The sequence below is a fragment of the Aulostomus chinensis genome, chromosome 12, assembly GCF_037954235.1.
Source record: "Aulostomus chinensis isolate RoL2024-O1b breed Wild chromosome 12, RoL_Achi_v1.0, whole genome shotgun sequence".
Lineage (NCBI taxonomy): Eukaryota > Metazoa > Chordata > Actinopteri > Syngnathiformes > Aulostomidae > Aulostomus > Aulostomus chinensis.
The window spans coordinates 19,347,824-19,375,715 of NC_141331.1; the positions used below are offsets into that span (position 1 = coordinate 19,347,824).

General features: G+C 38.4%; 6 protein-coding genes across 7 annotated transcripts; 1 reads left to right on the forward strand and 5 right to left on the reverse strand.

Moving 5' to 3' along the window:
* Positions 1-415: 415 nt before the first annotated feature.
* On the forward strand, positions 416-1,751 carry LOC147252413 (gamma-crystallin M1). Its single transcript, XM_086220728.1, has 3 exons — positions 416-1,016; positions 1,140-1,391; positions 1,476-1,751. Exons 1-3 carry the CDS (start codon positions 1,008-1,010, stop codon positions 1,749-1,751), a joined length of 537 nt encoding a protein of 178 aa, XP_086076854.1. The 5' UTR covers positions 416-1,007.
* A 1,767-nt stretch (positions 1,752-3,518) lies between these two features.
* Positions 3,519-4,350, reverse strand: LOC147252414 (gamma-crystallin M3-like). 2 transcript variants are annotated; one of them, XM_086220734.1, is made up of 3 exons: positions 4,302-4,350; positions 3,946-4,185; positions 3,519-3,831 (listed from the first exon to the last, which is right to left on the reverse strand). In XM_086220734.1, exons 1-3 carry the CDS (start codon positions 4,314-4,316, stop codon positions 3,553-3,555), a joined length of 534 nt encoding a protein of 177 aa, XP_086076860.1. In that variant the 5' UTR covers positions 4,317-4,350; the 3' UTR covers positions 3,519-3,552. The 2 variants fall into 2 exon arrangements, with proteins under 2 accessions (XP_086076860.1, XP_086076859.1); XM_086220733.1 differs by lacking the exon at positions 4,302-4,350 and having other exon boundaries at positions 3,946-4,203.
* Positions 4,351-9,970: 5,620 nt separating this feature from the next.
* Positions 9,971-12,060, reverse strand: LOC147252415 (gamma-crystallin M3-like). The gene is made up of 3 exons (XM_086220735.1): positions 12,037-12,060; positions 11,589-11,831; positions 9,971-10,433 (listed from the first exon to the last, which is right to left on the reverse strand). The coding sequence occupies exons 1-3, from the start codon at positions 12,046-12,048 to the stop codon at positions 10,158-10,160; spliced, it is 531 nt and encodes a 176-aa protein (XP_086076861.1). The 5' UTR covers positions 12,049-12,060; the 3' UTR covers positions 9,971-10,157.
* A 1,623-nt stretch (positions 12,061-13,683) lies between these two features.
* LOC147252416 (gamma-crystallin M3-like) lies at positions 13,684-14,423 on the reverse strand. The gene is made up of 3 exons (XM_086220736.1): positions 14,394-14,423; positions 14,057-14,299; positions 13,684-13,975 (listed from the first exon to the last, which is right to left on the reverse strand). The coding sequence occupies exons 1-3, from the start codon at positions 14,421-14,423 to the stop codon at positions 13,700-13,702; spliced, it is 549 nt and encodes a 182-aa protein (XP_086076862.1). The 3' UTR covers positions 13,684-13,699.
* Positions 14,424-17,629: 3,206 nt separating this feature from the next.
* LOC147252417 (gamma-crystallin M3-like) lies at positions 17,630-18,346 on the reverse strand. Its single transcript, XM_086220737.1, has 3 exons — positions 18,314-18,346; positions 17,992-18,234; positions 17,630-17,905 (listed from the first exon to the last, which is right to left on the reverse strand). Exons 1-3 carry the CDS (start codon positions 18,344-18,346, stop codon positions 17,630-17,632), a joined length of 552 nt encoding a protein of 183 aa, XP_086076863.1.
* Positions 18,347-24,791: 6,445 nt separating this feature from the next.
* On the reverse strand, positions 24,792-25,553 carry LOC147252418 (gamma-crystallin M3-like). Its single transcript, XM_086220740.1, has 3 exons — positions 25,506-25,553; positions 25,153-25,395; positions 24,792-25,064 (listed from the first exon to the last, which is right to left on the reverse strand). Exons 1-3 carry the CDS (start codon positions 25,518-25,520, stop codon positions 24,792-24,794), a joined length of 531 nt encoding a protein of 176 aa, XP_086076866.1. The 5' UTR covers positions 25,521-25,553.
* Positions 25,554-27,892: the final 2,339 nt, after the last annotated feature.

The window sequence follows — 27,892 nt, forward strand, 5'->3', positions numbered from 1 at the left end:
AGTTGTCATTTGTTGAATTATTTCATATAAAGTTAATAAATCGGTTAAAAGATGTACCTGGATACCTGGATGTATGTGAAGAAAATGCTATTTCAGGGTTTCAGGAAGCTCGACATGTAGCATCTGTGATAAATTCTCAATGCTACTTAAGTGAAACGTTTTATATTAACAATAAGATCACTATCCATAAATTGTATTCACTGCACAGAGATTAAATAAGCAGCAAAGAAATCTTTTATGGACAAGTATATTCAAATGTACCAACACTCAGGCTTAGACTCTATGAAGTTGATCAAAGAACTACAGTATGACAGCAATGTTTGTCATGAATTGCTTCCCTATTTAGATATTCTGAAGTCATTTTCATCATTTGCATGTATGAAATAAACATGCAGTTCTGTTGCCATGCACTTTTTAATTTACAGGCAATTTATGTAATAACCTATTTGACACCTCATGCTCCTCCTGTCATGCCTGACCACTAGTACACGAGGCAATTACATCATCAGCGTCAGAGTATATGCTAACCAAACTTAATGAAATCTTTATACTGGACTACATGACAATGCAACTGTCTAAACAGTTGGGGGGGGGGGGGGTGTTATGAAACACACAAAGCATAAAGCATACCTATATATATTTAATTCTTTATAATGAATGAATATTTCTAAATTTGAAGTTTCGTACTCGTCTGTGGGCGACATGGCATGATGCCACGCTCTTTCCATCAGCGACGAGCCGTCGTATGTGGAGAACCTTCTGACTGAGAACTGAACACACACAAAGCTTATGCAGAGAGACAATGCAGATGACTCCTGCCAGAAATGTATGGATGGAGAACCATTGTTACACATTTATAGGCCCAGTTCAGCAAAAGTCATACTGCTGATTCATCAGCTTCGTACATTTGAATAACAACACATCATGGCCCCTAGGATTTTGTATAAAAAGGCCGTAGAATCATGAGTTGGCAGAGCAAGTTGATCCATCCAACCTAAACTACCATCATGGGCAAGGTAATGGGATATTTACTCATGTTACATATGTTGTAAGCCTAATAATTAATTATAGCTTTTCTACAGCAAAATCAACTGTAAAAGCATTGATGTAAACATCTTCCCCCCTGTTTTCCGTTTTAGATCATCTTCTACGAGGACAGGAACCTCCAGGGCCGCTCTTATGAGTGCATGAGCGACTGCCCTGAGCTGACCTCCTACCTGAGCAGGTGCCAGTCCTGCAGGGTGGAGAGCGGCTGCTTCATGATCTATGAGCGCCCCAACTTCATGGGCCTGCAGTTCTTCCTGAGGAGGGGCGAGTACCATGACATGCAGCGCCTGATGAGCATAGGAATGATGTTTGACTCAATCAGATCCTGTAGAATTATCCCAAGTGTAAGAGATCTCGTCTAACCCTCACGGCACGACTTCATTTATTCAGGCTGCATGCTGTAACTTTTGTCTTGACCTGAATTACAGCACAGAGGCCCATTCAGGATGAGGATCTACGAGAGGGAGAACTTCAGCGGCCAGATGAACGAGCTGCTGGATGATTGCGAGAACATCATGGACCGCTTCCGCATGAACGACTGCATGTCCTGCCAGGTGATGGACGGCCAGTGGCTGATGTACGAGCAGCCCCACTTCAGAGGCAGGATGATGTACCTGAGGCCTGGAGAGTACAGGAGCTTCAGGGAGATGGGAATGAGCGGAATGAGGATCATGAGCATGAGGCGTATCACTGACATGTGCTAGATTTCTGTATTTGACTTCAGTAAATAAAAATGATGTGAATTCATAATCCTTTTTGTTCATGCGGTTTTAATCGTCATATAATATGTTTATCAAAAAGTTATAAGCAAGAACCCGACTCTGACTTATATCAATACAGAGGATGTGAAAGTAATAATAATTTCCACATTTTCTTAAAAGTTAAAACTACTTTGTTTCTACATCAAAATACGTTCACATACTTATGACAGACAATCCTTTGAACTGGAACAGTGTCTTATTATCGACACTCAGCCATCATTCCTTGTAATGACTTTTTATGAATTCATGGATATCAAATTTGAAGTAAGAACAATTTGTTTACAACAAGGAAATATGTACAGTCGTGTAAAAATGTATATGAGCAAACCATAAAAATGTAGCCAAGCAGAAACCTAAATCTGAAATGGTTACACGATGCAGAGAGCAGGTCAAACACCAATGCTCACCTCTAAACGGCCAACGTGATTTTCTCGCTCGGCACCACATGTTGTTTTTAGCACGTGTTGCACCAATCTGTGAACCCGCGGGTGTCTTTGTCTTAAAACAAGGTGGGGTCAGGCGCATTGTTGTCACATTCCTACCTTAATGCATCATAAAGGGCTTGCGTTCTCTGTTTAGCCGTGTGCTGACAAAAATTTGAGGGGTTGAACGACCACTTTCACTCAATTTAAACAGTACACCTACAAATACTTTTTAAACCTCACCTACACACCAGCACCTAGACCCCTTTCCTATTTGTTAATCGATACGCCATTTTTTTTCATTAACAGTGAGAGGAATGTTGAGAGACATAAAAGAGGCAGAACATGTAACTGTGAGTATAACTTTTGTTTCTGTTCAACATGTCCTCCCTGCAACAAATTTTCACTTTTACCCAAGTATACTTTTAAGCAAAACACAATTGGCACATTTATCTTCTTTCACTTAAAACATCTTAGCATGTAAAGCAAAATATCAAACAACAAACAAACAAGCGATAAACTGTCTTTTTCTCCATGACAGGAGTAGCATTCATGTGCTAAGAGAGACCATGTGGAGGACTTTTCTAATTCACTGTTTTTGATAATAAATAATCATCAAACTATTCAGCGGCATCTTCTAAATCAATTCATGAGTCTGCTTTAATGAAAGTAAAGTAAGTAAACCTGATGTAGAGAAAATTCCATCAGACTTTCAAAGTAAATGGCACCTAAACAGCTGAACTGTTCAATTTGTGAAGTCCTTCATTGTTTATGTAGGTAATTTAGTGCATGTGATTCGTAAAATGTTTGAAACAAATTGTGTAGTGACGATGAAATAATGTGGCTTTGCTCATCTCAAATTCAACTTTTTTTTTAATTGATCTCTTTCATGAATTTTTTTTGCAAGATTTTTTATCTTATTCCCACGTTTGGATGGCCAAAAACCTTTAGGTTTTTAACCCTAACTGTCCTTTTGTTTTCCACTTGGACATTTATTTTATGAGTTAATGTTGTTTTATTTGTTGTATGCATCCTTTTTTCTTTTTACTGACAGTTTGTATATTTTTTTCTTATGATGATTAAACTTAACTAAAGTCCAACCAACCCGACCAGCTAGAGTGCCTCAAAAACTGCATATAGCTTTTTTTTAGTTGATGAATTTCCCATGTATGTGAAATAATTACCTTATTATTGTTTTTTTGCTTGTTTGTTTTTTTTTTGCTTCAAGTAGCAGCCTTTCATATAAGACAAAAAACAGAGGAATTTGTTTAAAAGAGAATCACTGGATTTTATTTAAAATCTTGCTTTTGTACACTGGTGCTCTAATAACAGGAATCCATGATACGCCTCATGCTCATGAACCTCATGCCGCTCGTGCCCAGGTCCCTGAAGCTCCTGTACTCTCCGGGCCTCAGGTACACCATCCTGCCTCTGTAGTGGGGTTGCTCGTACATCAGCCAGTGGCCGTCCATCACGTTGCAGGACATGCACTCATTCATACGGTAGCGGTCCATCATGTTGTCACAGTCATCCATCAGCTCGTTCATCTGGCCGCCAAAGTTCTCCCTCTCATAGATCCTCATCCTGAACTGGCCTCTGTGCTGTAAATTGAAACAATTCAATAAAGATTAGTCGCTGAAATCTTCTTTTCATCAGTAAATAGAATGTCATTAAATAAATGCTTTAAATTTAAACAAAACAGAGATTTGTATTACCATGGGGATCATGCGGCATGACCTGATGCAGTCACTCATTCCCATACGCTGGTAGTCAGAGTACTCTCCCCTCCTAACAAAGAACTGGTTTCCCATGTAGTTGGTGCGGTCGTAGACCATGAAGCAGCCGCTCTCCACCCTGCAGGAGTGGCACCTGCTCAGGTAGGAGGACAGCTCAGCGCAGTCGCTGCTGGTCTCATAGGAACGACCTTGGAAGTTCCTGTCCTCATAGAAGATGATCTGAAAACAGGAAATCATAACCATGAATGTACAGCGCAACACAGATTGTAAAAGCACACATTAAAAAGAAAAATCAAGGCAGCCTAAAAATGTTCCAAGAGAAAAATCGTACACACCTTGCCCATGGTCATGGCTACAGGTAGATGTGTTTTAGCTCAAAATGACTGCCCAGTTTTCTCAATGTCGGGGTCGGCTGCTTTTATACCTGACCTCGCACCCAAAGTATACATGACCCCATTGTTGAAACTCCTGACAGAGCAACATGGAGCAGAGGCCCCCGTGCACAGTTCAATTCAAAGAGACCTTTAACATCGTGATTTGCGGTGGTTGCATTTGTGAGAAGAGGCCCCACTCTGTATTGTCTCTGCAGCTGAATAACAGAGAACATGTTTTCCACAAGCAAACCTTTCCACAAACAGCATAATGAATATATGACATAAAAACTCATCTGTTAATGGCTAAAATGATGAACCAAAAGTTTTATTTCCTATAAAAATGGAAATCGATCAATCTAAAATTATCTGCTTGGAACAAGTCAGGATTGATGGTGGTGAACACATACACCGATTACTGAAACAGATTAAAGTAAGTTGACAGTAAGAGCCTAAAATTGAGCTTATCAGGGATTGCTGATGGTACGGAAGAATGTACACCTTTAGATTCATTAAACAGAGACCAATATTGTTTACACTTATTCGATATATGTGAGATATAAAGATAAGAAAATAAATCTGGTTTTATATCTTAAAATCGGAGGTCGTCTCTTCATCGATAGAATAATTGTACTTCATGAAAACCACAGTGATGTATTTTTAAGAATTTTGTGTCTATTTTAATTGTTGGACTTGCTTGTGATTGCTGACAGTGAATCTCATTGACTTCAATACAACACACCATACAAAGCTCGAGGTCTTGTTACAAGCTGTGACAGCATGTGGCTGGTATTGTTTTCACCTTATGTGTGTGAGTGTGTGTGTGTGTGTGTGTGTGTGTGCGCGCGTGTGCGTGCGTGTGTGTGTGTGTGTGTGTGTGTGTGTGTGTGATCATGGCAAAATGGGGTCCTGGAGACCCCTGGTGTAGCATTAATTACCACAGAAGCAGTTTTTAGTAAAAATATCAGTGAGCAGATTTGTTGTGTCACGCTTTGAGGTGTGAATTCGAGAGTTTAAAAATGGGTAAGTGGGACCAATGAGTATTTGGCTGATGCGATCACATGATGGTCTTTCGTTTCTGTTTTTGACTCGAATGTGGTATTGATTGTTACTGTTTTATTCATTTGAATAATCATACAACAGTCAACTTTATACAGCCTGCTCGTGTTTGGAATCGGTAAAAAGAATTAAAATGTACCAAAGATACAACAACATTTGTCTTTAAGAGATTAAAAAAAAAATCACAGTTAATTAGAAATCAAAAGGTTGAAAAAAAAGTTCAATTTTTCTAACCCTGCCATACAATTTATCATATATTCAGTTAAAAAGGTTTACAGCACCTCTACACTTAAGTCAGTCCAATGGGTACAAAATTGAATTTAAACAGATGATATTTGATGGCAAACTCATTTCATAGCATTTATAAAGTCAATTATTCATTGATATTTCATCTGCCACTGGCATTTGATACTGAAGGTACTGGCTATTCATCCATTATCAGTGATAGACTACAACACGGCTCCATCTGCCAAGACCAGCTGTTGGTACTGGGACACAAATGAACCAGATTTCACTGGTTCAAACCCTACACACCCATGAATGTATTTTAAAATATCAATTTAACATGGTGTCTTGGTTGTTTGTTGCTGTCAACTAAAGAATCAATCGACCCAGTAGTGTAAACTGATGGCTGTATCACATAAAGGCCAACATATCATAGTCCGACCTCATGGGGTGAGTGACTGAGGGGAGCTAATAAAGGTCACAAGTGAAGTTTCAAGTTGTTGATTTAATTAAAAGCAAGAGTTATGCATACTATTTATGATTTACCTTACTGTTATTCTTCGTGTTATTTCTGTTTGGACTTTGGCAACTGTTGTTTTAAATGTTCTTTATACATAAATGTATTTAAGTGGTTTAAATAAAGGTAAATTGATGTGATTTGATGTGATTTGATATGATGTGATGTGATTTGATTTGATGTGATGTGATTTGATGTGATATGATGTGATTTGATGTGATGTGATTTGATGTGATGTGATTTGGTGTGATGTGATGTGATTTGATGTGATGTGATTTGATGTGATCTGATGTGATGTGATTTGATGTGATCTGATTTGATGTGATGTGATTTGATGTGATGTGATTTGATGTGATGTGATGTGATTTGATGTGATCTGATTTGATGTGATTTGATGTGATGTGATCTGATGTGATTTGATGTGATCTGATTTGATGTCATATGATGTGATTTGATGTGATGTGATTTGATGTGATTTGATGTGATGTGATTTGATGTGATATGATGTGATTTGATGTGATGTGATCTGATGTGATGTGATTTGATGTGATCTGATTTGATATGATGTGATTTGATGTGATGTGATGTGATGTGATTTGATGTGATGTGATTTGATCTGATTTGATGTGATTTGATGTGATGTGATTTGATGTGATATGATTTGATGTGATTTGATGTGATGTGATTTGATGTGATGAGATTTGATGTGATGTGATTTGATATGATGTGATTGGATGTGATATGATTTGATGTGATGTGATTTGATGTGATGTGATTTGATGTGATATGATTTGATGTGATGTGATTTGATGTGAATTGATGTGATGTGATTTGATGTGATGTGATTTGATGTGATTTGATTTGATGTGATTTGATGTTATTTGATGTGATATGATTGGATGTGATTTGATGTGATGTGATTTGATATGATGTGATTTGATGTGATGTGATTTGATGTGATTTGATGTTATTTGATGTGATATGATTGGATGTGATTTGATGTGATGTAATTGGATGTGATTTGATGTGATGTGATTTGATGTGATGTGATTTGATATGATGTGATTTGATTTGATGTGATTTGATGTTATTTGATGTGATTTGATGTGATGTGATTTGATATGATGTGATTTGATGTGATGTGATTTGATATGATGTGATTTGATTTGATGAGATTTGATGTGATGTGATTTGATATGATGTGATTGGATGTGATATGATTTGATGTGATGTGATTTGATGTGATATGATTTGATGTGATGTGATTTGATGTGAATTGATGTGATGTGATTTGATGTGATGTGATTTGATGTGATGTGATTTGATTTGATGTGATTTGATGTTATTTGATGTGATTTGATTGGATGTGATTTGATGTGATGTAATTGGATGTGATTTGATGTGATGTGATCTGATATGATGTGATTTGATTTGATGTGATTTGATGTTATTTGATGTGATGTGATGTGATTTGATATGATGTGATTTGATTTGATGTGATTTGATATGATGTGATTTGATTTGATGAGATTTGATGTGATGTGATTTGATATGATGTGATTGGATGTGATGTGATTTGATATGATGTGATTTGATGTGATGTGATTGGATATGATGTGATTTGGTTTGATGTGATTTGATGTGATGTGATTTGATGTGATGTGACTTGATGTGATATGATTTGATGTGATTTGATGTGATGTGATTTGATGTGATGAGATTTGATGTGATGTGATTTGATATGATGTGATTGGATGTGATATGATTTGATGTGATGTGATTTGATGTGATGTGATTTGATGTGATATGATTTGATGTGATGTGATTTGATGTGAATTGATGTGATGTGATTTGATGTGATGTGATTTGATGTGATGTGATTTGATTTGATGTGATTTGATGTTATTTGATGTGATATGATTGGATGTGATTTGATGTGATGTGATTTGATATGATGTGATTTGATGTGATGTGATTTGATTTGATGTGATTTGATGTTATTTGATGTGATATGATTGGATGTGATTTGATGTGATGTAATTGGATGTGATTTGATGTGATGTGATTTGATGTGATGTGATTTGATGTGATGTGATTTGATATGATGTGATTTGATTTGATGTGATTTGATGTTATTTGATGTGATTTGATGTGATGTGATTTGATATGATGTGATTTGATGTGATGTGATTTGATATGATGTGATTTGATTTGATGAGATTTGATGTGATGTGATTTGATATGATGTGATTGGATGTGATATGATTTGATGTGATGTGATTTGATGTGATATGATTTGATGTGATGTGATTTGATGTGAATTGATGTGATGTGATTTGATGTGATTTGATTTGATGTGATTTGATGTTATTTGATGTGATATGATTGGATGTGATTTGATGTGATGTAATTGGATGTGATTTGATGTGATGTGATCTGATATGATGTGATTTGATTTGATGTGATTTGATGTTATTTGATGTGATGTGATGTGATTTGATATGATTTGATTTGATTTGATGTGATTTGATATGATGTGATTTGATGAGATTTGATGTGATGTGATTTGATATGATGTGATTGGATGTGATATGATTTGATGTGATGTGATTTGATGTGATGTGATTTGATGTGATGTGACTTGATGTGATGTGATTTGATAGTATGAAGGGCAGCGTGAAAGTGGCTTGGTCAACCCTAAATCCTGTTATTATCTTGTTCACAGAAAATAGCATTCTGTGCTAATATCCCATTTCCCTTTGTGCTTCTTGCAGACTGGATAGCTTGGCTATACTGAATAAAATAAACAAAAAACAAGCAGAGATAGAAGTAAAGTGGTGTATTAAATAAAATTTCATCATTAGTGCAAATGCATAAATGAAGCTTTGTGTAACATTACTCAGCTTGTGTGATTCAGAGCTCCATATTCCATAGCAAGAAGAGTATTTTAAGATCATCTCTGATGATTGAATAATTATTATATTATATAATTATATATATAATTATTATATATATAATCATTGTAAGTAGAAATATCTACTTGTATTTGAATGCAGATGCCAAATAAGGCTAGAAAATTGTTTTTTGCTGAACATTATAACAATACAGTAAATTTAACCTTTGACCTTGTCATATATTACCCTATGAGACCTTTGTGTAAAACTGTGTCACAATCAACATATGATTTTTAAAAAAAATTATGGCTAAAAATGCTCCATGAAGTCACAATGACCTTGACCACTGACTCCCAAATGCTCATCAGTTCTCTCCTGAATCCAAGTGGATTTTTGTGTTAAATCCGAAGAAATGGTTCTGAGATATCACCTTCACGAGAATGATGAGCCAGAAACCTAATGCTCCTTTTTTGTTTGTCTGTGTTCCTGAATATTGCTTCTCCGCAGCACAGTTTCAAACCATACGGTCTTCATTCCCCCAAATCTGTCTGATGTTGTGATATAACCTGCCATTCAACAAATCAATGCTTTGACTAAATACCTCGTGACATAAAATACTGTCATAACGAATGACAGCTCTGATTCACCTCAGTTACTGAGGTTTGATCATTTGAATATTCTGCATGTTCCATATCTTTAATCATTTTATACTCAATTATTACTGCTACACTTTCACGTGTTTAAACCTTTATTCTTAAAACTGGCAATAATAGTAGTGTAATCACATTATTTTCATCAGCTCCATGTAGAAAAAGAATAAAGACCATTTCCTACAGTCTCACCCGATAAATTATGAATATCATGCATATTTAATTAGTGAGTGAATGCTGTATAACAAATCAAAAAGCATGTAAAATTATAACATTTATGATGCTTTTTCCCTTGGACATACTGTATATGAACCAATCAATGAGCAACAACAAATGATCGCCGTCTCTATTATGCATTCAGATTGCACAGATTCAAACACAAATTCATTGAATCAAAATAACAAAAAAAAAGTGTATGCCCTTTTGAATATGAAAAATCTTTTATTTCTGTAGTGAGATTTTTTTTTAATTTTTTTTAACAGGTGTCAGAGATGCGTCGCACAGAGCTGAATCTGGTTTCATTGTATCCCATGTCCCTGAAGCTCCTGTACTCTCCAGGGCTCAGGTACACCATCCTGCCTCTGTAGTGGGGCTGCTCGTACATCAGCCAGTGGCCGTCCATCACGTTGCAGGACTGGCAGTCGGACATGTGGTAATGGTCCTGGATGTTGTCACAGTCGTCCGACAGCTCGTTCATTTGACCGCCGAAATTCTCCATCTCATAGAGTCTTATTCTGTAGGAGCCTTTGTGCTGTAAAGACAACATTGCGATACATTTGTGATGGCCTCCGTTATTATAAAATAAGCCATCATTAGCTTTATGGCCCAGGGCTGCGCAAACTGCTGTACCACAACCAAAAATACTAATCTTCAATGCATTTATGTGAACACATCTGAGATGCTGATGTAGACCAACTCAAATCCAAAAATAGAATTAGATACGGAAACAAGACAATGCACTTTCAACGGGAGGGGTAGCTGTTCCAACAACCTGAAATTTCCTGTTTAAGATGCAGAAATATATTTGCACTTTTTAAAAAAAAACAAATTGTTGTCTTTAATTTAAAAGAAAAACAAATTTTAAATGATAATAAAAAAGTATGTGAAAATACTGTACTGCATTTTCATGTCATTGAATCATTGCGTGTATAGTTTGACTGGTTGAAGTTGTATTCAGCTGCACGTTTACAAATGTGATATTTCATGAAATTTTTGGTTGTTATAACAAAAAACACTGCAGACTAAGCAAGTGCTTGCTACCATCTCTGATTTGCTCAAAAATAATCTACATTTTTTGCTATTTGATAGGACTGTCTTGTGAGTGAGAAAAATGAAGCATTTAATAGCAGAAGCCCAGAATGGGTGTAAATATTTTGACTGAATGCCATTTTCAAAAAAAAATTCAATTAAAATCCTATGCAAGGCTTTTATAGTAAAGGTTTGATTATATGATGAAGTTCTAGTCGTGATACGATTTCTTCTGTTAGTTAGAAAAGGGTAAATCTTTTCCTTTCGTAAAAAGTCTATGAAAATGTGACCAACAATAAGAGTACTTGGTTCATTTTGAATTAGAATTAACAAATACTTAACTTTTACATTTGCCAAATCAATTTTACGCTTTTCAAAAAGAAAAATTGGATTTAACAAAAAAGAAAATAGAAAAAAAACTTAACAGATTGTTATTGATTTATAAGTGACATAAAACTGGAAAATAAACAAGTACAAAATCTTAACAGGCCAGTTATCCCTTCTTTTTATTCTCTATAGAGTGCAGTGACAAGTTTTAAGGAAGAAATTTGTACCTTTTATATTGTCCAAAATTAAATCTAAGATGTTTCCATCTTTGATTTTAAACCAGTGGTGTGAAATGTGTTTCTATATTCCTTAGTGTCACGAGAGGCCATACCATGGGGATCATACGACAGGATCTAATGCAGTCACCGAAACCCATCATACGCTGGTAGTCGGAATACTCTCCCCTCCTCAGGAAATACTGCTGGCCCATGTAGTTGGGACGGTCGTAGATCATGAAGCAGCCACTCTCCACCTTACAGGAATGACACCTGCTTAGGTGGGAGGACATGTCCGCACAGTCGCTGCTGGACTCATAAGAACGTCCCTTGAAGTTCTTGTCCTCGTAGAAAATGATCTGGAAACAAATTAAGCAGCCTTAATTGCAAAATCCTTTTGGTACGGTACCAAAAATAATACACCTGTGTAGGCTTACGACTTTAAAAAATGAACAATCATGCTAGGTAAGAGATTCTTAAAAAAATATCCAAATAAAAAACAAAACAAATCTCCACAAATATAATAAAAGCATCTTCAATAAATGTCCAACAATCAATTCCTACCTTGCCGTGCATGGTGGCTGATACACTGAGTGATGCTATAGCAGTCCTATCCCACATTTAAGCCTATTTTATACTGAACGTGACATCCAAACAATTGACAGCACAATTGTATGGAAGTCATGAGTCAGCAGCATGCAAGGTTAGTCCCTGTGTTTATGAGTGCTGATGAGAAAGAGTCATTATGTATCCTCACACGCGCTATCATTCTAGATTATGTGGCGTCATCTTTCATTTCCCCTCCCCAAAACTTCATGTTATATAATCAAAGTCATTTCATTACCACAAACATAATCGAAAAGTGCTTGAGTTATATCATGAGGGCATTGACGGTTTCAGGTTCATCTTGTGTATCCGCTTGTGTTTTATCTATTACAATATTGTACTGGGATATTACAATGTTGTTGTTTTTTACAGAACATCAAAATAATGCAGCTGTTTATATATTTAAAATATCGCATGGGACTCCAAATGATGAGAAGTTCTATACAAGCTTTTTTTTTTTTTTTTTTACATTTGTTTGTAGTTCATTAAGTCTTTACAACCCATCGTGTATTGCTTTACATATGCGGTATAACAATTTCCCCTGGATCCATAAAAAAGAACGCCGCTTTAGCTAGCACTGGAAACACATGTATCTCTATATGCTGCGTGATACTGGTATTGTATTTATTGTATTTCATACAATGTTTGTTTTATATCAGGTTTCTACTGGTAGAAAGGAAATAAAAGTTTTAAACAGAGGATAATTCAGTCTACAACTCTAATAATAATAATCTGAGGTTGTATGACATCATTTATAAGCCAAGGCGAATCTGCAGGGCTTCACAGGGAGAACGTCATGTCTTTTGTTAACAGAAGTTTAAATGATCTTAAAAGATGAAAGTGTAATCAAAACAGGGTTTGACCTCAGTGAAAGACACCTACTGGTAAAACACGGGTTTAAGTCCTGAAGGCTCACTGAAGTCAGGTGTTCGCAGTTACAGCCTCGGGTAAAGTCAAAACATGGTGGCGTGTGAGCATGATTTAACACTTCATGTCATGTATTCATAAAATGAACTTATGCTACTCAACACGAGATTAACGTGCATTAAGAAAATCAGCGGTTACAAAGTGTACTCCATACCAAAAATGACTCCCAGATTTAAGTTTCCCTCATTCACCAAATGAAACTTGATGACTTTGTGAACTTTTGATGTATCCGGGATTCAATTCTGAGTTGTGGTTTGAGTCAGTAGATAGAGATACTGGCCAAAGTAAGAAACCGTTTCAGAGTTAAAACCTGTTCAGTTAGATCAGATTAGATTTTCTCTTCCTGCATGTATGTGTGCAACAAAGTTTTCAATCCAGCATTTGTTTTTTGGTTGTTCTTTGAGTGTTTTATGTTGATCTATTGGATTCTTCAGTACCTGGATGTATTGTAAATGTCATGACTTTTAAGCTGAAGTTAAAAGGACAATATAAATAAAATGATTGAATAAATTAGATATTTTGTTGTATTTGTTTGGGCACCTTGTGGATAACACTACCACTTCCACTTTGTTAACCTCTTCGTCCTACAAATGTATTGCAGAAAAAAAACACCTATCTTGTAAAGGACAGACAAATGCCACAGGTTCAATTTCAAAATCTTACTGTCATTTTTTTAATTTCAAAATGAAAATGTCTAGCAAGAGTCCATGATACGTCTCATGCTCATGAAGCTTGTGCCACTAATGCCCATGTCCCTGAAGCTCCTGTGCTCTCCGGGCCTCACGTACAGCATCCTTCCGCGGAAGTGGGGCTGCTCGTACATCAGCCAGTGGCCGTCCATCACCTGGCAGGACATGCAGTCAGACATACGCAAGCGGTCCATGATGTTCTCACAGTCCTCAGTAAGCTCATTCATCTGACCACTGAAGTTCTCCTTCTCAAAGATCCTCATTCTGAACTGGCCTCTGTGCTGTTTGGATGGAATTAAAAGACTGTTACTACATTTGGAGAGGTAACAACACAGCTGATGATTTTTTTCTTTTTAGCCTACCGTGGGGATCATACGGCAAGACCTGATACCAGTGCTCATTCCCATCATGCTCATGCAGTCCGCGTACTCGCCCCTCCTCATGAAACACTGGTGTCCCATGAAGTTGGGACGCTCATAGACCATGAAGCAGCCGCTCTCCACCCTGCAGGACTGGCACCTGCTCAGGTAGGAGGTCAGCTCAGGGCAGTCGCTCATGCACTCATAAGAGCGGCCCTGGAAGTTCTTGTCCTCATACAAGATGATCTGAAAAACAATAGATGCATATTTTAATCAAATATGTCATTTTTAAATTATATTCTTTTGTTTTATTTGTGAATTCGCAATATTTGATGCTTACCTTGCCCATGCTCATGTCAGTGGTTGTCATACTTGTAGGAGAGCTGCTACTGCTGCACTGCTGACCTGTTTGATTTAACCCTTGCTTTTATATCTGACCAAACCCTACAGTGTCGGTGGGCCCCCTTTGTGTAAACCCCTGACCCAGCAACATGAGTGCTGTAAAGGCCTGTGTTACTCTGTTATAGTCACATGACTGTGCCCTTGAAGACTTTGGAATTTTTTCTCCTTTTGTCCAGGGAGTCAAAAGCCCTTTTCACCCTCAATGAAATAGGGTTGTTAAGTCTGTTTTGATACATTAGCTGTGATAAGCTGGAGTAACTGAACTGCTTACTGTGTATTACTAGATGGTATATTTCACTGTGTACTGTAATTTACAACTGGATTTGAAGCATGGAGAATTTATGTGTGTAATGTGAATTTGATATGAAAGGACGTCACATTAACAAGAGTTAATAAAGGAAAAAGAATTGAACATACAGTATATTATTTATCATTTCAGATCATTCAATGGTACAACAGCATGAACAGACTTGGATATATCATTTTATTACTTTAGAACCCATCACAGGTGAAGCCAAAGTATCTCAATCCCCCCCAGTGGCTGGCTGCTAAATAGGCATTAAATGTTGTCATCGCCATGTTAACAGACCTCAGACTGCACTTGTAAATGAGAATTTATCCTTAACTGCTTGCCTGTGTAATTAAAAGTTAAAAAAGACCTGGGCCAAAGTAAAAAGTATGCATGAAATACATTTTTCTGAAACATGTTTCCTGTTGTTCAAGGTAAATATTATCAGATGTACAACAAAAACATTAATGTCAAAGTGTTTGTCTAATTTGGTTAAATTAACAGCAGCTCTTAGCAGAATATCAGAGAGCATAGCAGTACAAAGAACTATTGAACACTGAGGGGAGATGAAATGCTGAGTTTCACAATTGAGTCTAGTGGGACCTTGATACTCTGAACACATGTGACATCCGCTTATCCTGGTAAGGGTCGCCAGTCCATCACAGGGCCAACACATATAGACAGACAACCATTCACACTTAGTCATACCTATGGTCAATTTAGAGTAGCAGTCATAAACATAATGCAGTTATAGGAAAATATTAGTGAAAATACTCTTTATTATAAATAATAATAACTACATAAGAAACAAGGGTTTGTCTTTCAATATCAATAGGTATTCAAGGAGAGTTCAAAAGAAGATCCTGATGGAGCATGTTTGAATTGCTCAGGTAAATTGCGCTGTGGACAAGGAACCAAACCAGCAATTTCGCATCTCCTTTAGTCTTTAATGGTGTCTTTAATCTTTGCAGCCAACTGGTACATGGACAGCCGTAATAAGATGTTCTGGGTTCAAGCGATGAAGAGCTTTAAACGTAATCAATCCTAGAACAAATGGGCAGCTGATATAAACTCATTTTGATCGTAATGGATTTTACTAGGTGATAACATACATATTATTAGTGCTGAATTTATTTGTATAAAATGGTCAGTGGGAGCATTTGCATGACGGTAAAAATAAAGCTGGGCCAAGTATTGAGCCCTGTGGGACTCCACTGTTCACAGTAGATTGAGAAGAGACCTACACATCAAGAGAAGCAAAAAACTTAATTGCCACAAAGTTGTAGGAAGAAATATTCTGCTTCCATAGAGTTAGGGAGGAACCGTCCAACTGGAAAGACATCTGTGTAAGCCTGAGTGTACTTGGCCCCACTAGTATCAAGACACATCATTACTTAGTTAAAAGAGAGGCATCTAGACATTGTGAAATTGAAAGTGCACTGCAGGGGCTTAATATGGTAGCACAACATTGGCGGAGACATAGAGACTTTGGTAAAATAACAACAACAACAAAAAAACTGTACAGATTTTTTGGTTAATGGAAAGACCAGTTTAACTCCCCCCCTGCCACTGAAGCCAATGCTGTGGCTACCAAGCCCCTGGGACCATGTTCAGGTACATCTGTGGTAAGCATCATGGCATCCTACGGCATCATTGCCTCCTCCCTCCCTCCCTTCCTTCCTTGTTCTTTTCTAAAATCTCCACTTCTGCCAGAGCATTGAGCACTACTAGGATGGTCATGGATTTTGTACTCCTCTGTTTGCTCAGTGGGGCATCCTTAACACCATCACAACAGATAATGTACTCAAGTTTGTCTCAGCCAAGTTTGCCGCCGTTGTGGAGAAAAGGGGAATTTTCTGAACACTAGAGGGCGCTGAGATCTCTGCTGATCAGTAAGTTCCAACTGGGCACCTGCCTGAGCCAGTGGAACCTCAGCGGGAAGCAGGAGCATGCATGCCTTGAGTCCGGGTCAGGCCAGGCTAGCTCAAACACTATATAACAGACGTTGATTTTCAAATTTTTGTTCAGGACATAGCCTGTCACATGGCAGAATAAGCTATGTAGTGACTTGCAGTCCCTGGTTCAGGATGTTATTTTGTTTTGTTCAACTTTCATGTTTGTGGTTCTGTTAATTCTTTTGGGAGGGGGCTCATGGTGTATGTGTTACAGAGGTCCGTTGTTAGGGCTGTGCGTTAAGTTGTGAGGAGAAGCAGGTTACATTGTCACAGTTGTTGTGTTGGCCCTGTGATGGACTGGTGACCTGTCCAGGGTGAACCCCGCCTCACACCCAAAGGCTGCTGGGATAGGCTCCACCCCCCCCCCCCCCCCACAACCCTTAACAGTATAAATGTTAGAAAATGGATGGATGGATACATGGATGGACAGGGCAACTAAGTTTGGTGAAGTCTTTCACCTCACAGGGGAATTACATATACTGGTATGATCTTTGTGGCTTCTTTTTCAAATCCATAAGAAAAGTGCCAAATTAGATTTACTGGCACTGCATTTACCTTTATGGTAGGTGGCCACCCAATCCCCAATATTTGAAACTCATGTCAGATTCATTAACCCTTGAAAGCCCTTGTTAGCCATTTTTCAATAGTCTTGATTTTGTTTAAAAATCTTAAACAAAAAATGTTGTTTTTTTTTAGTTTGAAATGAAATGTGTAATTTGATTTGATACCGCCAGTGTGATTTCCTAAGTAAAACATTTTAAGATTACTGCACATTGCAGCCTACTAATGAAAATAACAATGTTGAGAATTTCCCATTTGCATACATGGACATACATTAATAATGTTGCATAATGATTAGATTAGGAGAGACCCAACAATCAGAATTGTACTGGAAGTATTCTATTTATTGGCACATTCAGTCAGCATCAGCTAGCAAGAGTCCATGATACGCCTCATGCTCATGAACCGAGAGCCGCTCATGCCCATCTCCCTGAAGCTCCTGTACTCTCCGGGCCTCACATACATCATCCTGCCTCTGAAGTGGGGTTGCTCGTACATCAGCCAGTGGCCGTCCATCACCTGGCAGGACATGCAGTCAGACATGCGGTAACGATCCATGATGTTGTCACAGTCCTCCATCAGCTCGCTCATCTGACCACCAAAGTTCTCCCTCTCGTAGATCCTCATCCTGAACTGGCCTCTGTGCTGTAATGTTAAAAGAAAAGCAAAACCAGTTTATACTATGACTCATAAAAATGCTGGATGTACACAATAAAACGTGATAGACTTACCATGGGGATCATACGGCAAGACCTGATACAGTCTCTCATTCCCATCATGCTCATGTGGTCAGCGTACTCGCCCCTCCTCATGAAATACTGGTTTCCCATGAAGTTTGGACGCTCGTACACCATGAAGCAGCCGCTCTCCACCCGGCAAGAGTGGCACCTGCTCAGGTAGGAGGACATGTCAGAGCAGTCGCTCATGCACTCATAGGAGCGGCCCTGGAAGTTCCTGTCCTCGTAGAAGATGATCTGGAAACAGACATTGTAATGTTAAAAAAAGCTGCTGTAGATAGAATTTCTTGCTTTCAGAAAAAAGATTTTCAGTCACCTTCCCCCTCATGTTTATGCCGGTGTTGCTCATGCTGGATGCAAATGTGTTGCTCCTGTGCTGCCTTGCTTCCTACCTGGTTTAACCCTTTCCTTTTATACCTGACCAAACAGTGCCCCCCTAAACAAACCCCTTATTCAGCAACTTACCATTGAGGTCTATAAAATGCTGAGGTTATGTCCACATTTTCAGGCAATGGGTACCTCACAGTCTTTAAAAAGGCCCTTTCTCTCATTACAGAGAGCATTTTCAATAGTGTTGTATGAATAGGTTGACCCATGTGATGGTTAAGAACTGTGTGTTTGAGCTGTATCGTGCATACTTGTTCCACATTTGTAGACATGATTTAGATAATTTGAATGTATTTCAGACATTCATGCTTCAGAACTTGTGAGCACATGTTTAGAGGTTATATGTTTCTGTTTGATTAGATTAGATCTGACAGACTTTTACAAATCTAGGGGGAAATTCTTGATACAAGGCTGATACAGATTATTTGACAGACTGAAATAAAAATCCTTTTAAAAAGTAAAATGAACTGAAGTTGTCAACATTATCTTTATACATGACACAGTGAATTGAGATCGGACTTCACAAATGAATCGTGGTGTTCATAAACTCACACACCGTCCAAACTATTTTGCCATCGAACAGACAAAAGTAGATTCAAATAAAAAAGTATTTGTGAAGCTAATAAGAGACGCATGGGAAGAGACCGGTAGCAACCAGAGAGCATGGAATGTTCAAGTATCTAACGTGATGTTACAAAAAACCGTCTACATTGTACAGAATACCCTTCGAACAGTTTCTCTAAATGCCAAGTATTTTGGATAAAGTGGGATTAAAAACAAGAAATCAGCTACCAAACAGCTGGACAGTAACCATATTGGATGTCACATATTTCAATGTGAATTCTTAATAAGGATGCGGGTGAGTGAACCTCAATTACTTGCGGTTGTAATGGAACTCGGAATCCTGACAGGAAGTCAGTCAGTTCTGTTGCTAGCTTGCTGTTATCAGCTGAGCTAGAACCACTTCAACTCTTGTTTTAATTGTGTGCTGTAAATGAAAATTTCCTCACCTCTCTACTAATGTCTCTATTTATTTTTTTTCGTGAGTAATTCATACTCTGGGAAAACATTATTCATTCCCATCCTTAATTTCAGGTATCATGTTTGAAAACGTTAATGGAAATGGAACACCCCCCCCCCCGCCCATCTTTCTTTTTCAGATAAAACAGTTTAGCTTTATATTCACAGATAAGCGGTATAGAAAATGGATGGATGGACGGATTTATGGTCTAATAATTAAAATATTAATATTAGTGACCTGATAAGTGAAAGAACAGAGTAAAAACACAGCAAAGCACAGCTTTAGCCCCCGTAGGCGGGGATGACTAACAATATGCTCTTTTTCCTACATTTGGGTTGTCAGGATTTGAATGTCTTGGTTCTGTTTCCTGTTTATTTTTGTGGATTCTGTTGGTGCGTCTCTCCATGTCCTGTCAAGCTTCCCACCTTTCTGATTGTTTGCCCCTCCCTCATGTGTTTCTCCTGTGTTTCATTTGCTCCCCTGTCTGTTTCAGTGTCTTTCCTTTGTTCTCTGCCAGATTGTCTCTTCCTTGTGTGAGCTTTCCAGTGGTTTTCCTCGTGTGTGATTCTTGTGTATTTCGACCTGTCTTTGTGTTTTTGAGCAGTGAGTTTTGCCCGCTGATTCTGTTACCTCTGCCAGTCCTGACTGCCTTCTTGTTTACCGAACACTTTTTGTATGAAAGACTTTGAGCCCTGGATCTTGTTTTGGTCTGCATCTGAGAGTCCACCATTGTGCATGACATTATCCATATAGCCATGTGCATTTTTTATGGTCTATTCCATTTGTAAGCTCAAGGTTGGATTGAGCTTTGGACCTAAATTCAGATTCGAGGGTGAGATGAAGCAGTTAAATAATTTCTTGTGAACTTGTGGCAGCAGTGACACAGAAGGAGAGCCTGGGCAGAGAGGGTGAAATATATATATATATATATATATATATATATATATATATATATATATATATATATATATATATATATAAATTTAGCAGGCCATGAGGAGTATTAGTTACAAAACTGTCCATCAAACACATCAACGCATGAGAGAATTTGTGCAAAGTCTCACTCACTTGTTGCCTTCTCAAAAAAAAAGTCCACCGACAATGAAATATAGGATTTCAAACATATATGACTCCTGCAATATGTCAAGGGTTTGGTTTTGATTCTCCTTCCCTCCCTAGAATTATACTTAATTTCCTCTCTTGCCTCTCCTTCAGCGCTTTATCAGCCATAGTCAAATATTGGGTACGCATACACACCTGAACTTTCTCGAACAATTCTGCAGTACTCAGACCAGTCCTTTCTCTAAAAATAGGGCATTTCCCGTCTCTGGGCACACAAACCAACGGCTTGATTACTGGAGCACTATGGTCAGATGGGCAGTGGAGTCAGTTGCAGTACTAGGATCAGGTGTTGCCTCTTGTTCTCGCTGTAATCAATTTTTCAGCTGGCAACAGGGCCACCAAGTTTTTAAGCAAGTTCAATTCCTCCATGATTGAAGACCAGAGCAGGAGAGTAACAGGCATGCTACTTGCTGCTCTGATGCTTACTGTATCAGCTGCTGTTCTGCCTACTGTATGCCATACGCACACTACCCCATAAAATTGCCCACACATTCAAATGTAAACACTTTGATTAAAATGAAAAAACTGGTTTATAAAAAAAACAAAGAACAAACGTCTCAGCTTTTACAGAGGATGTGCTGGCAAGAGGGCACCAGAGCTACGAAAGCAGAACCTGAGAAATTGTGCCCAAGGAGATATAAGCTCAGACGAATGCATTAATCACACTGTGTGACGCACATTCAATATCGGAATTAAGACAGAGACGTGGTTCAAAAAGGAAAGTCAGTTTAATTGATTATTGGTTACTGGAAGAATGTGCTGAGAGAAACAGGTCATAGAGGCAGGGTGAATTCTTCCAGTCTTCATGACAGGTAGGGCAAGTTTCATTATGATGATTTATTTAAAGAACAATAATTCTTTTAGAAAAATACTTCAAGTAAGCAATTTCTGAAATTAACAGAAGGGAAAGGGAAGTGGGCCAATGCAGGCAGCAGGTAAACAGCGTCCTCAAGGGTATGTTCCAGGGGTGAAATCATTTACCTCATGTACTCATGGCAAACAGAAGGTCACTGTAAATGCTGCATCTGGTGTATCCCAGTGCTCTTAAAACTACAGTCCATGACGGGAACCAAAGTATGTGCCTAGTCTTTGTAGCAACCTGGCTACCAGCCCAGCTAAAGAAAAAGGGAGGGATAACAAATTAGTCAAAATAACAAAACCACTTGGTCCACTCTAAAATGCTCTATAGCCTTAACTGGGGGAAAGAGTACTGTAGACAATATAATGATAAAGAGGTAGGGCTAAGGTAAACTAAAGAAAAACTCTAAACTACAGGAATGCAGCTGCTAACAATCCTAACATAACACAGTAATGCATATTCAATCAAGAGTGGACAGATCCACACTGCTCACAAGGGGAACATCCCACCCCTCTCAACTGATCGGACACCAGAACAGCCTGGCAGACCAGAGGGCATTCTACAGCAAACAGGAGGGCTGGAGTCACTGACAGGCCTGTATGGCATACAGGCAGAAGAAAAGAGGGTGGCCATGATGCCACAGGTGTTTTAAATAGCCTGTGATGATGGTGCGTTCATGGTCAGCCTTGAGTTGACCCAAACACCAGTACTATGATAAGTGAATGCTCTGACAGAGTTCATTGGGAGATGAAGGAAGCTGGCCAGGTGTCCCCTGACTCAAATGCTCTCCAGTGAAAAGCAGACAGTTCTTCCTGCGAGAGGCCCTAAGAAGGACCTAGGCTGATAGTGTGTATAATATATTTTTTACAATAATAACAATGCAATAACAATAACTAGTACTAGATGGTTGAGAGAGGTGGCACAGTGGTGCAGTGGTCAGCACTGCAGCCTCACAGCAAGAAAGTTCAGGGTTTAAGCCCCAGCTCGGACACAGGATATTTCTGTGTGAGTCTCCATGTTCTCTCTGTTCCTGTGTGGGTTCTCTCTGGTACTCCAGCTTTCTCCCACAGTCCAAAGACATCAAGAGGGGACGAGGCTGATTGATACTCTAAATTGACTGTAGTTGTGGCTGTGAGTGTGAATGGTTGTCTGTCTATATGTGTTGGCCCTGCGATGGACTGGTGACCTGTCCAGGGTGAACCCGGCCTCTCACCTGAAGGCTGCTGGGATAGGCTCCAGCCCCCCCCCCCCCCCCCCGCAACCTTAACAGGATAAGCGGAAGAAAATGGATGGATGGATGGATGGTTGAGAGAGAAAAGCGAAAGCATGGAAAGAAGTACCATAAAAACATATACATACTTATTCATTTTACATATTTATACCTGTATATCTATATATCTATATGTGTATATATGTGTGTGTGTATATATATATATATATACACACACACACACACACACACACATATATATACACACACACACACACACACACGTATATATATATATATATATATATATATATATATATATATGTAGGAGATCACGTATCAGAAAAGAGGAGAAACAAAAGGAGACAGAGACCAGAGGGCCTGTGTGCCAGTTAGGGTGTCTTACAGATGTCAAGTTCGTGTTAAGAGAGGCAATGACAGGGTTTTTGGACTTTACAGGGTGATCGTTTAAACGTGTGCTCCTCTTCGAACATTTGGTGGAGGAAAGCAAGCTGCTCTGACAGAAGAGAGAGATGTCTTGGTGAGGCGATATGATATGGGACCTGACTTTGGTGCCACTGACAGCATGTCTGCCTGCGAGTTGATCAAGAGGAACAGTGAGGAAGGGCGTAACTTTTCAATGTGGAGAGACACGACAGAAGGACAGATGACAAGCATTGATTCGGTAAATAATATAAAGTGGGAGGCTGGAGGACAGAAAAGAGGCTACACCAGAGGCATAATGTGTGAATGCACCTGGCTCAGTCACATCACTGAACTACAATAAAATTCAATCTTTGAGTCCTTCCCATTTTAGGACCCCCTGCATGAACAGGAGTTTACTTACCCACATTTTGAGTTTTTTCTTGAAATCAAAATCAGTCAGATGACTCTTCCTCCTCTGATTTACTTTGACTTTTTAAACTTAATCTCAAAGTGCGTGATCAGCAAAAAAAGGCTACTTTATTCTCACCATTTTGTCCTTTTTTTCAACAATTTGACTTTTTCCTTGACGTGAAAAATGCATAAAAAAACTTCCCCCTCTCATTTTATTTCCTCTTCCCTGGCCCTAATATGCCATTGTATTTGGTTGCATCATTGTGCTTCCAAATACTTGACATGAATATTTGAATATTTAGTTTGGACCAGAAAGAAAAGAATCCATGTGTTGCACAACTGAGTTGGCTTCACTATTATAACTCTGCTGGGTCATTTGTGTCTTCACGTCAGAAAGAAGATGCAAACTAACACATGCTGTGTTTTTAACAACTCAAGCCCACTGAAAGAATTTTGATTTTTACTTTTCAAACGTACCTTGAGTGCTTGGACTTGAGTTTTTTTTCTAAGCCATCTTTGGTCATTATGCCGTTGTGTTGTTGTATTATTTTGTTTGAACTATTTGGCCTGATGGTTGTGCTATAGAAAAAGGTCACGGGGTCAACACAAGCATTCAGATACAACATGTTTGTGAACTGCTGATAGCACTGCAGTGAAGGTCAGGGGGTCTATTCTCACGAAAACACACTGTCATTGTTCCTGCCTCATCTCACCACAGTCTCTGTAGGGTACTATAACATTGAAAGGTCAAAACCTTTAACCCTCAACAGCTATTCTTCATAAATGCTTTGAAGAGGTTGTTGTATTTTTTTATGATGACCACATATACCAATATTTGCTATTCATGGATTTCAACATACTCAAGTTTTGGGCATAACATTTTTTTTTTTTGGTTCTAGAAAAACACTTTCCTTCCACTTCATAGCTTATAAATGAATGAAATTAATTTTAAAAAAATGTATGGAATCTAAAAATAGTGTTGACTCTTGTCACTAAATTGTCACTAAAACATGATGATGATCTTATCTAAAAACACGCCTGTCATAATCATCATGCCATCTTTTTTTCTGCATTTTAAGGGGTTAATAGATTACTATAATATAGGAATTTGTGACTACACACCTTTATTTTTTGATCAGATAGAATTTATAGTTTCTCGAGGTACTAATGGGCAAACATGCATCCTCTGAGTCATTCTATGTCGTAATAATTGTCAGCAGTGTTTTCTATGTATTAATTATATTTATACTTCACATGTTGAGAAATCACTAACCACCAAATGACACAACTGGAAAAAAAAATTTTGTCAAAAAGTTTTATTTACTTTTGTGTTGTTTAAGCATTTTATATAACTGGGTTTACATGTCCATGATACGCCTCATGCTCATGAACCGAGAGCCGCTCATTCCCATCTCCCTGAAGCTCCTGTACTCTCCGGGCCTCAGGTACATCATCCTGCCTCTGTAGTGGGGCTGCTCGTACATCAGCCAGTGGCCGTCCATCACGTTGCAGGACATGCAGTCAGACATGCGGTAACGATCCATGATGTTCTCGCAGTCCTCCATCAGCTCATTCATCTGACCTCCGAAGTTCTCCCTTTCGTAGATTCTAATCCTGAACTGGCCTCTGTGCTGTAATAAGCAATCAAATACAAATGTTGTTTTATACACATTGTTATTTTTTATCTATTTAAAAGGATTAGAAGAATAAATATCTTACCATGGGGATCATGCGGCAAGACCTAATGCAGTCTCTCATTCCCATCATGCTCATGTAGTCAGCGTACTCGCCCCTCCTCAAGAGGTACTGATTACCCATGTAGTTGGGACGGTCGTAGACCATGAAGCAGCCGCTCTCCACCCTGCAGGAGTGGCACCTGCTCAGGTAGGAGGACATGTCAGAGCAGTCGCTCATGCACTCATAGGAGCGGCCCTGGAAGTTCCTGTCCTCGTAGAAGATGATCTGGAAAGTTCAGAAATCCCAAAGGTTGATTAGGCTAAATAATAATAATCCATCAATATGGTTTCAAATCGTTAATCAATGGCAAATAGTTGTGAGGTGAGTGTGCTTACCCTGCCCATGGTCATGGTGGTTGTGCGAGTTCTTCAGAGAACTGTGTTGCTGCTAGACTGATGACCATCCTGTTTTAACTGTTACTTTTATACCTGACCAAACCCAAAGAATCTGTGGCTCCCATTGTGTAAACCCCTGACCCAGCAACATGGTATAGAGGCCTATAGAGTGCTGAGGGGCATTTGTCACATTTCCATGTGACTGGATCCCCTAGAAGACTTTAGAATGGATTTTTCCATAGAGAAGTCCAAATAATGAGCATTTTTTTTTAAAGTTACAATACAGAGTAGCAGACAATAGTCCATTTTACACATTTCAAAGAGAATCCCTTTGTGTGGGAACAATGGTCTGACATGTCTGTATAAAATTCACATCTGTACAAACAAAACATGTTTATCCAGCTGTTTGTAGATACATGTATGTATGGTTGTATAATAAAAATAACTGGCAAGCATCAACAAGTGTACGGCGGTTGATTGAATCATGTAAAGGTGTCCTAACATTTTTTGGACCTCAGTAGAACCAAAAAATGTAGGTCTATGGGATTTCATTTTATTTCTGTTAATGCTGTTTTATGTACTTTTAATGTAAGTGTGTGCGTGTGTTTGTGTGTGTGTGTGTGTGTGTGTGCTTTTTCAGAAATAAAGCTTTTCGACAGAAATTGATAAGCACATATCCTCTCACTTCATGAACTTGAAATTGATGAACTCGAAATTGACATTGATATATCTGCGAAGTTTCAGTCATACTGTACCATTTCCACACCCATCTTTAAATACTCAGGCAAATATTTATGGAAATACATATAAAATACACAAGACATTAAAAAAATCAAGTCTGAGGGGAAGGTGCTGCCATGAGGTGCCATGGTAAATATAGTTTTCAGTAGTATGGTTTGACTGTGTGGAGTTTGATAATATGATGTTAGGTAACACTTTTTGAAAATCATAATTTTACAGCTACAGTTTGATCCACCGTAACTAAATGAAATCATGGATATCATTAAATATTCATAAAGACCTCCTGTGGGTCATAACAGAATTTGCAATTCTTCAGTAAGACGCGGTACCTGATGACCGATCGGAAATTCAGAAACCACTTTTTAAAACTCAGTTTACACCAGAATGAAAACTCTATAGCCTTTGAATTAGATTTCTTATTTATATTCAGGCTCTTTATTCATCTATTTATTTTACAGATTTAAATACTCCTATAATTTACAAATAAAGAAATAGATTATGTGAATTTAATCAGCTCATTAAATATCAAAAAGTCAAATTTCATTGTGTTTGCTGGAAGGGGCAAGAGATACTCTAGGAATCACACGAGGATTTCAGCACATGGAAAATACGAAAAGATGAGATACTAAATCAGGAAAATCCTTTTATGTTAACTAGTCTCTGAAGTCACTGGAGATAATTATTGACTGATTAAAATTTGATCAAATTGTCTTGTTCATGTTTTTCCATGATGTGTTCCTACTGGATTAGCACCTGGATTTGCAAAGGCTCAGATCAGGTAATTATAATATACAATTATACGATGACACCTCCATGAAAAGATCATGGGAGAATCCATGTGGCAGTACAGGAGAACAAGATGAACTTCTCATGGTCCGCCACCAAGCATCATGACATATGATGTTAAAGTATTAATGTGAAACTGTACAGACTGGCCTCTATGAGCTTTGGTGGAGTGCATAGACCTGGAGGGATCTCCAGAGTCTGATCCTGAGGAGGAAACTCATTTCAGCTGCTCATGCAGTCTCAGTCTTTTGGTCACCTACCAAAGCTTGTGACCCTCAGTGAGGGTGAGAATATAAATTGACTGGTAAACTTAAAACTTTGCCTTCTGACTCAATTACCTGAACACCACAACGTGTTTATGCATGCCTGCATTATTGCTGATGTCACTCCAGTCCACCTGTCTAACTCACATTCCATTTTACCCTTAACTGCATACAAAACCCCAAAACAGGGCAGCAACTCACTCCCAACCTGGGAGAAGCAACCCCCTGTTTTCTGGCAGAAAACAATTGCCCAAGACTTTGAGGTGGCTGACTCCCATCCCAACCACTTCACACTGACGATGCACCTGGAGTTGCTGAAGGTCACAGCCTGACAAGCCCAGCAAAACAGCATCATCGGCGCATAGCAGCGAATCAGTCTTGAAGTCTCTAAGCTGTAAAGTTTCTTCCTTGTGCCCATGAATATCACAAACAGAATTTTGCCAAGGGACAAACCTGGTAAAGCTCATTAGGAACATGGTTGATTTAATGCTGGGAATAAGAGCACAGACTGGACGACACATAGCAATGTCTTTGAAGTCTCTCGGCAAATCTCATTCATTCTTCATGCCTTGAAAACGGGGATTTTCTAAACTACTT

Excerpts from the sequence above, each read along its gene's own strand:
- LOC147252418 (XM_086220740.1), bottom strand. Across the intron at positions 25,065-25,152 it reads CTTGCCGCATGATCCCCATG|CACAGAGGCCAGTTCAGGAT; the intron begins GTAAGATATTTA and ends TGCTTATTACAG.
- LOC147252416 (XM_086220736.1), bottom strand. The coding sequence starts at position 14,423 with ATGACAACCACTGACATGAGCATGGGCAAG. Across the intron at positions 14,300-14,393 it reads CTGACATGAGCATGGGCAAG|ATCATCTTGTATGAGGACAA; the intron begins GTAAGCATCAAA and ends ATTGTTTTTCAG. Across the intron at positions 13,976-14,056 it reads CTTGCCGTATGATCCCCACG|CACAGAGGCCAGTTCAGAAT; the intron begins GTAGGCTAAAAA and ends CCATCCAAACAG.
- LOC147252413 (XM_086220728.1), top strand. Across the intron at positions 1,392-1,475 it reads CCTGTAGAATTATCCCAAGT|CACAGAGGCCCATTCAGGAT; the intron begins GTAAGAGATCTC and ends CCTGAATTACAG.
- LOC147252414 (XM_086220733.1), bottom strand. The coding sequence starts at position 4,203 with ATGATTTCCTGTTTTCAGATCATCTTCTATGAGGACAGGAACTTCCAA. Across the intron at positions 3,832-3,945 it reads CATGCCGCATGATCCCCATG|CACAGAGGCCAGTTCAGGAT; the intron begins GTAATACAAATC and ends TTCAATTTACAG.
- LOC147252417 (XM_086220737.1), bottom strand. The coding sequence starts at position 18,346 with ATGAGCAACACCGGCATAAACATGAGGGGGAAG. Across the intron at positions 18,235-18,313 it reads GCATAAACATGAGGGGGAAG|ATCATCTTCTACGAGGACAG; the intron begins GTGACTGAAAAT and ends GTCTGTTTCCAG. Across the intron at positions 17,906-17,991 it reads CTTGCCGTATGATCCCCATG|CACAGAGGCCAGTTCAGGAT; the intron begins GTAAGTCTATCA and ends TTAACATTACAG.
- LOC147252415 (XM_086220735.1), bottom strand. Across the intron at positions 10,434-11,588 it reads CCTGTCGTATGATCCCCATG|CACAAAGGCTCCTACAGAAT; the intron begins GTATGGCCTCTC and ends TTGTCTTTACAG.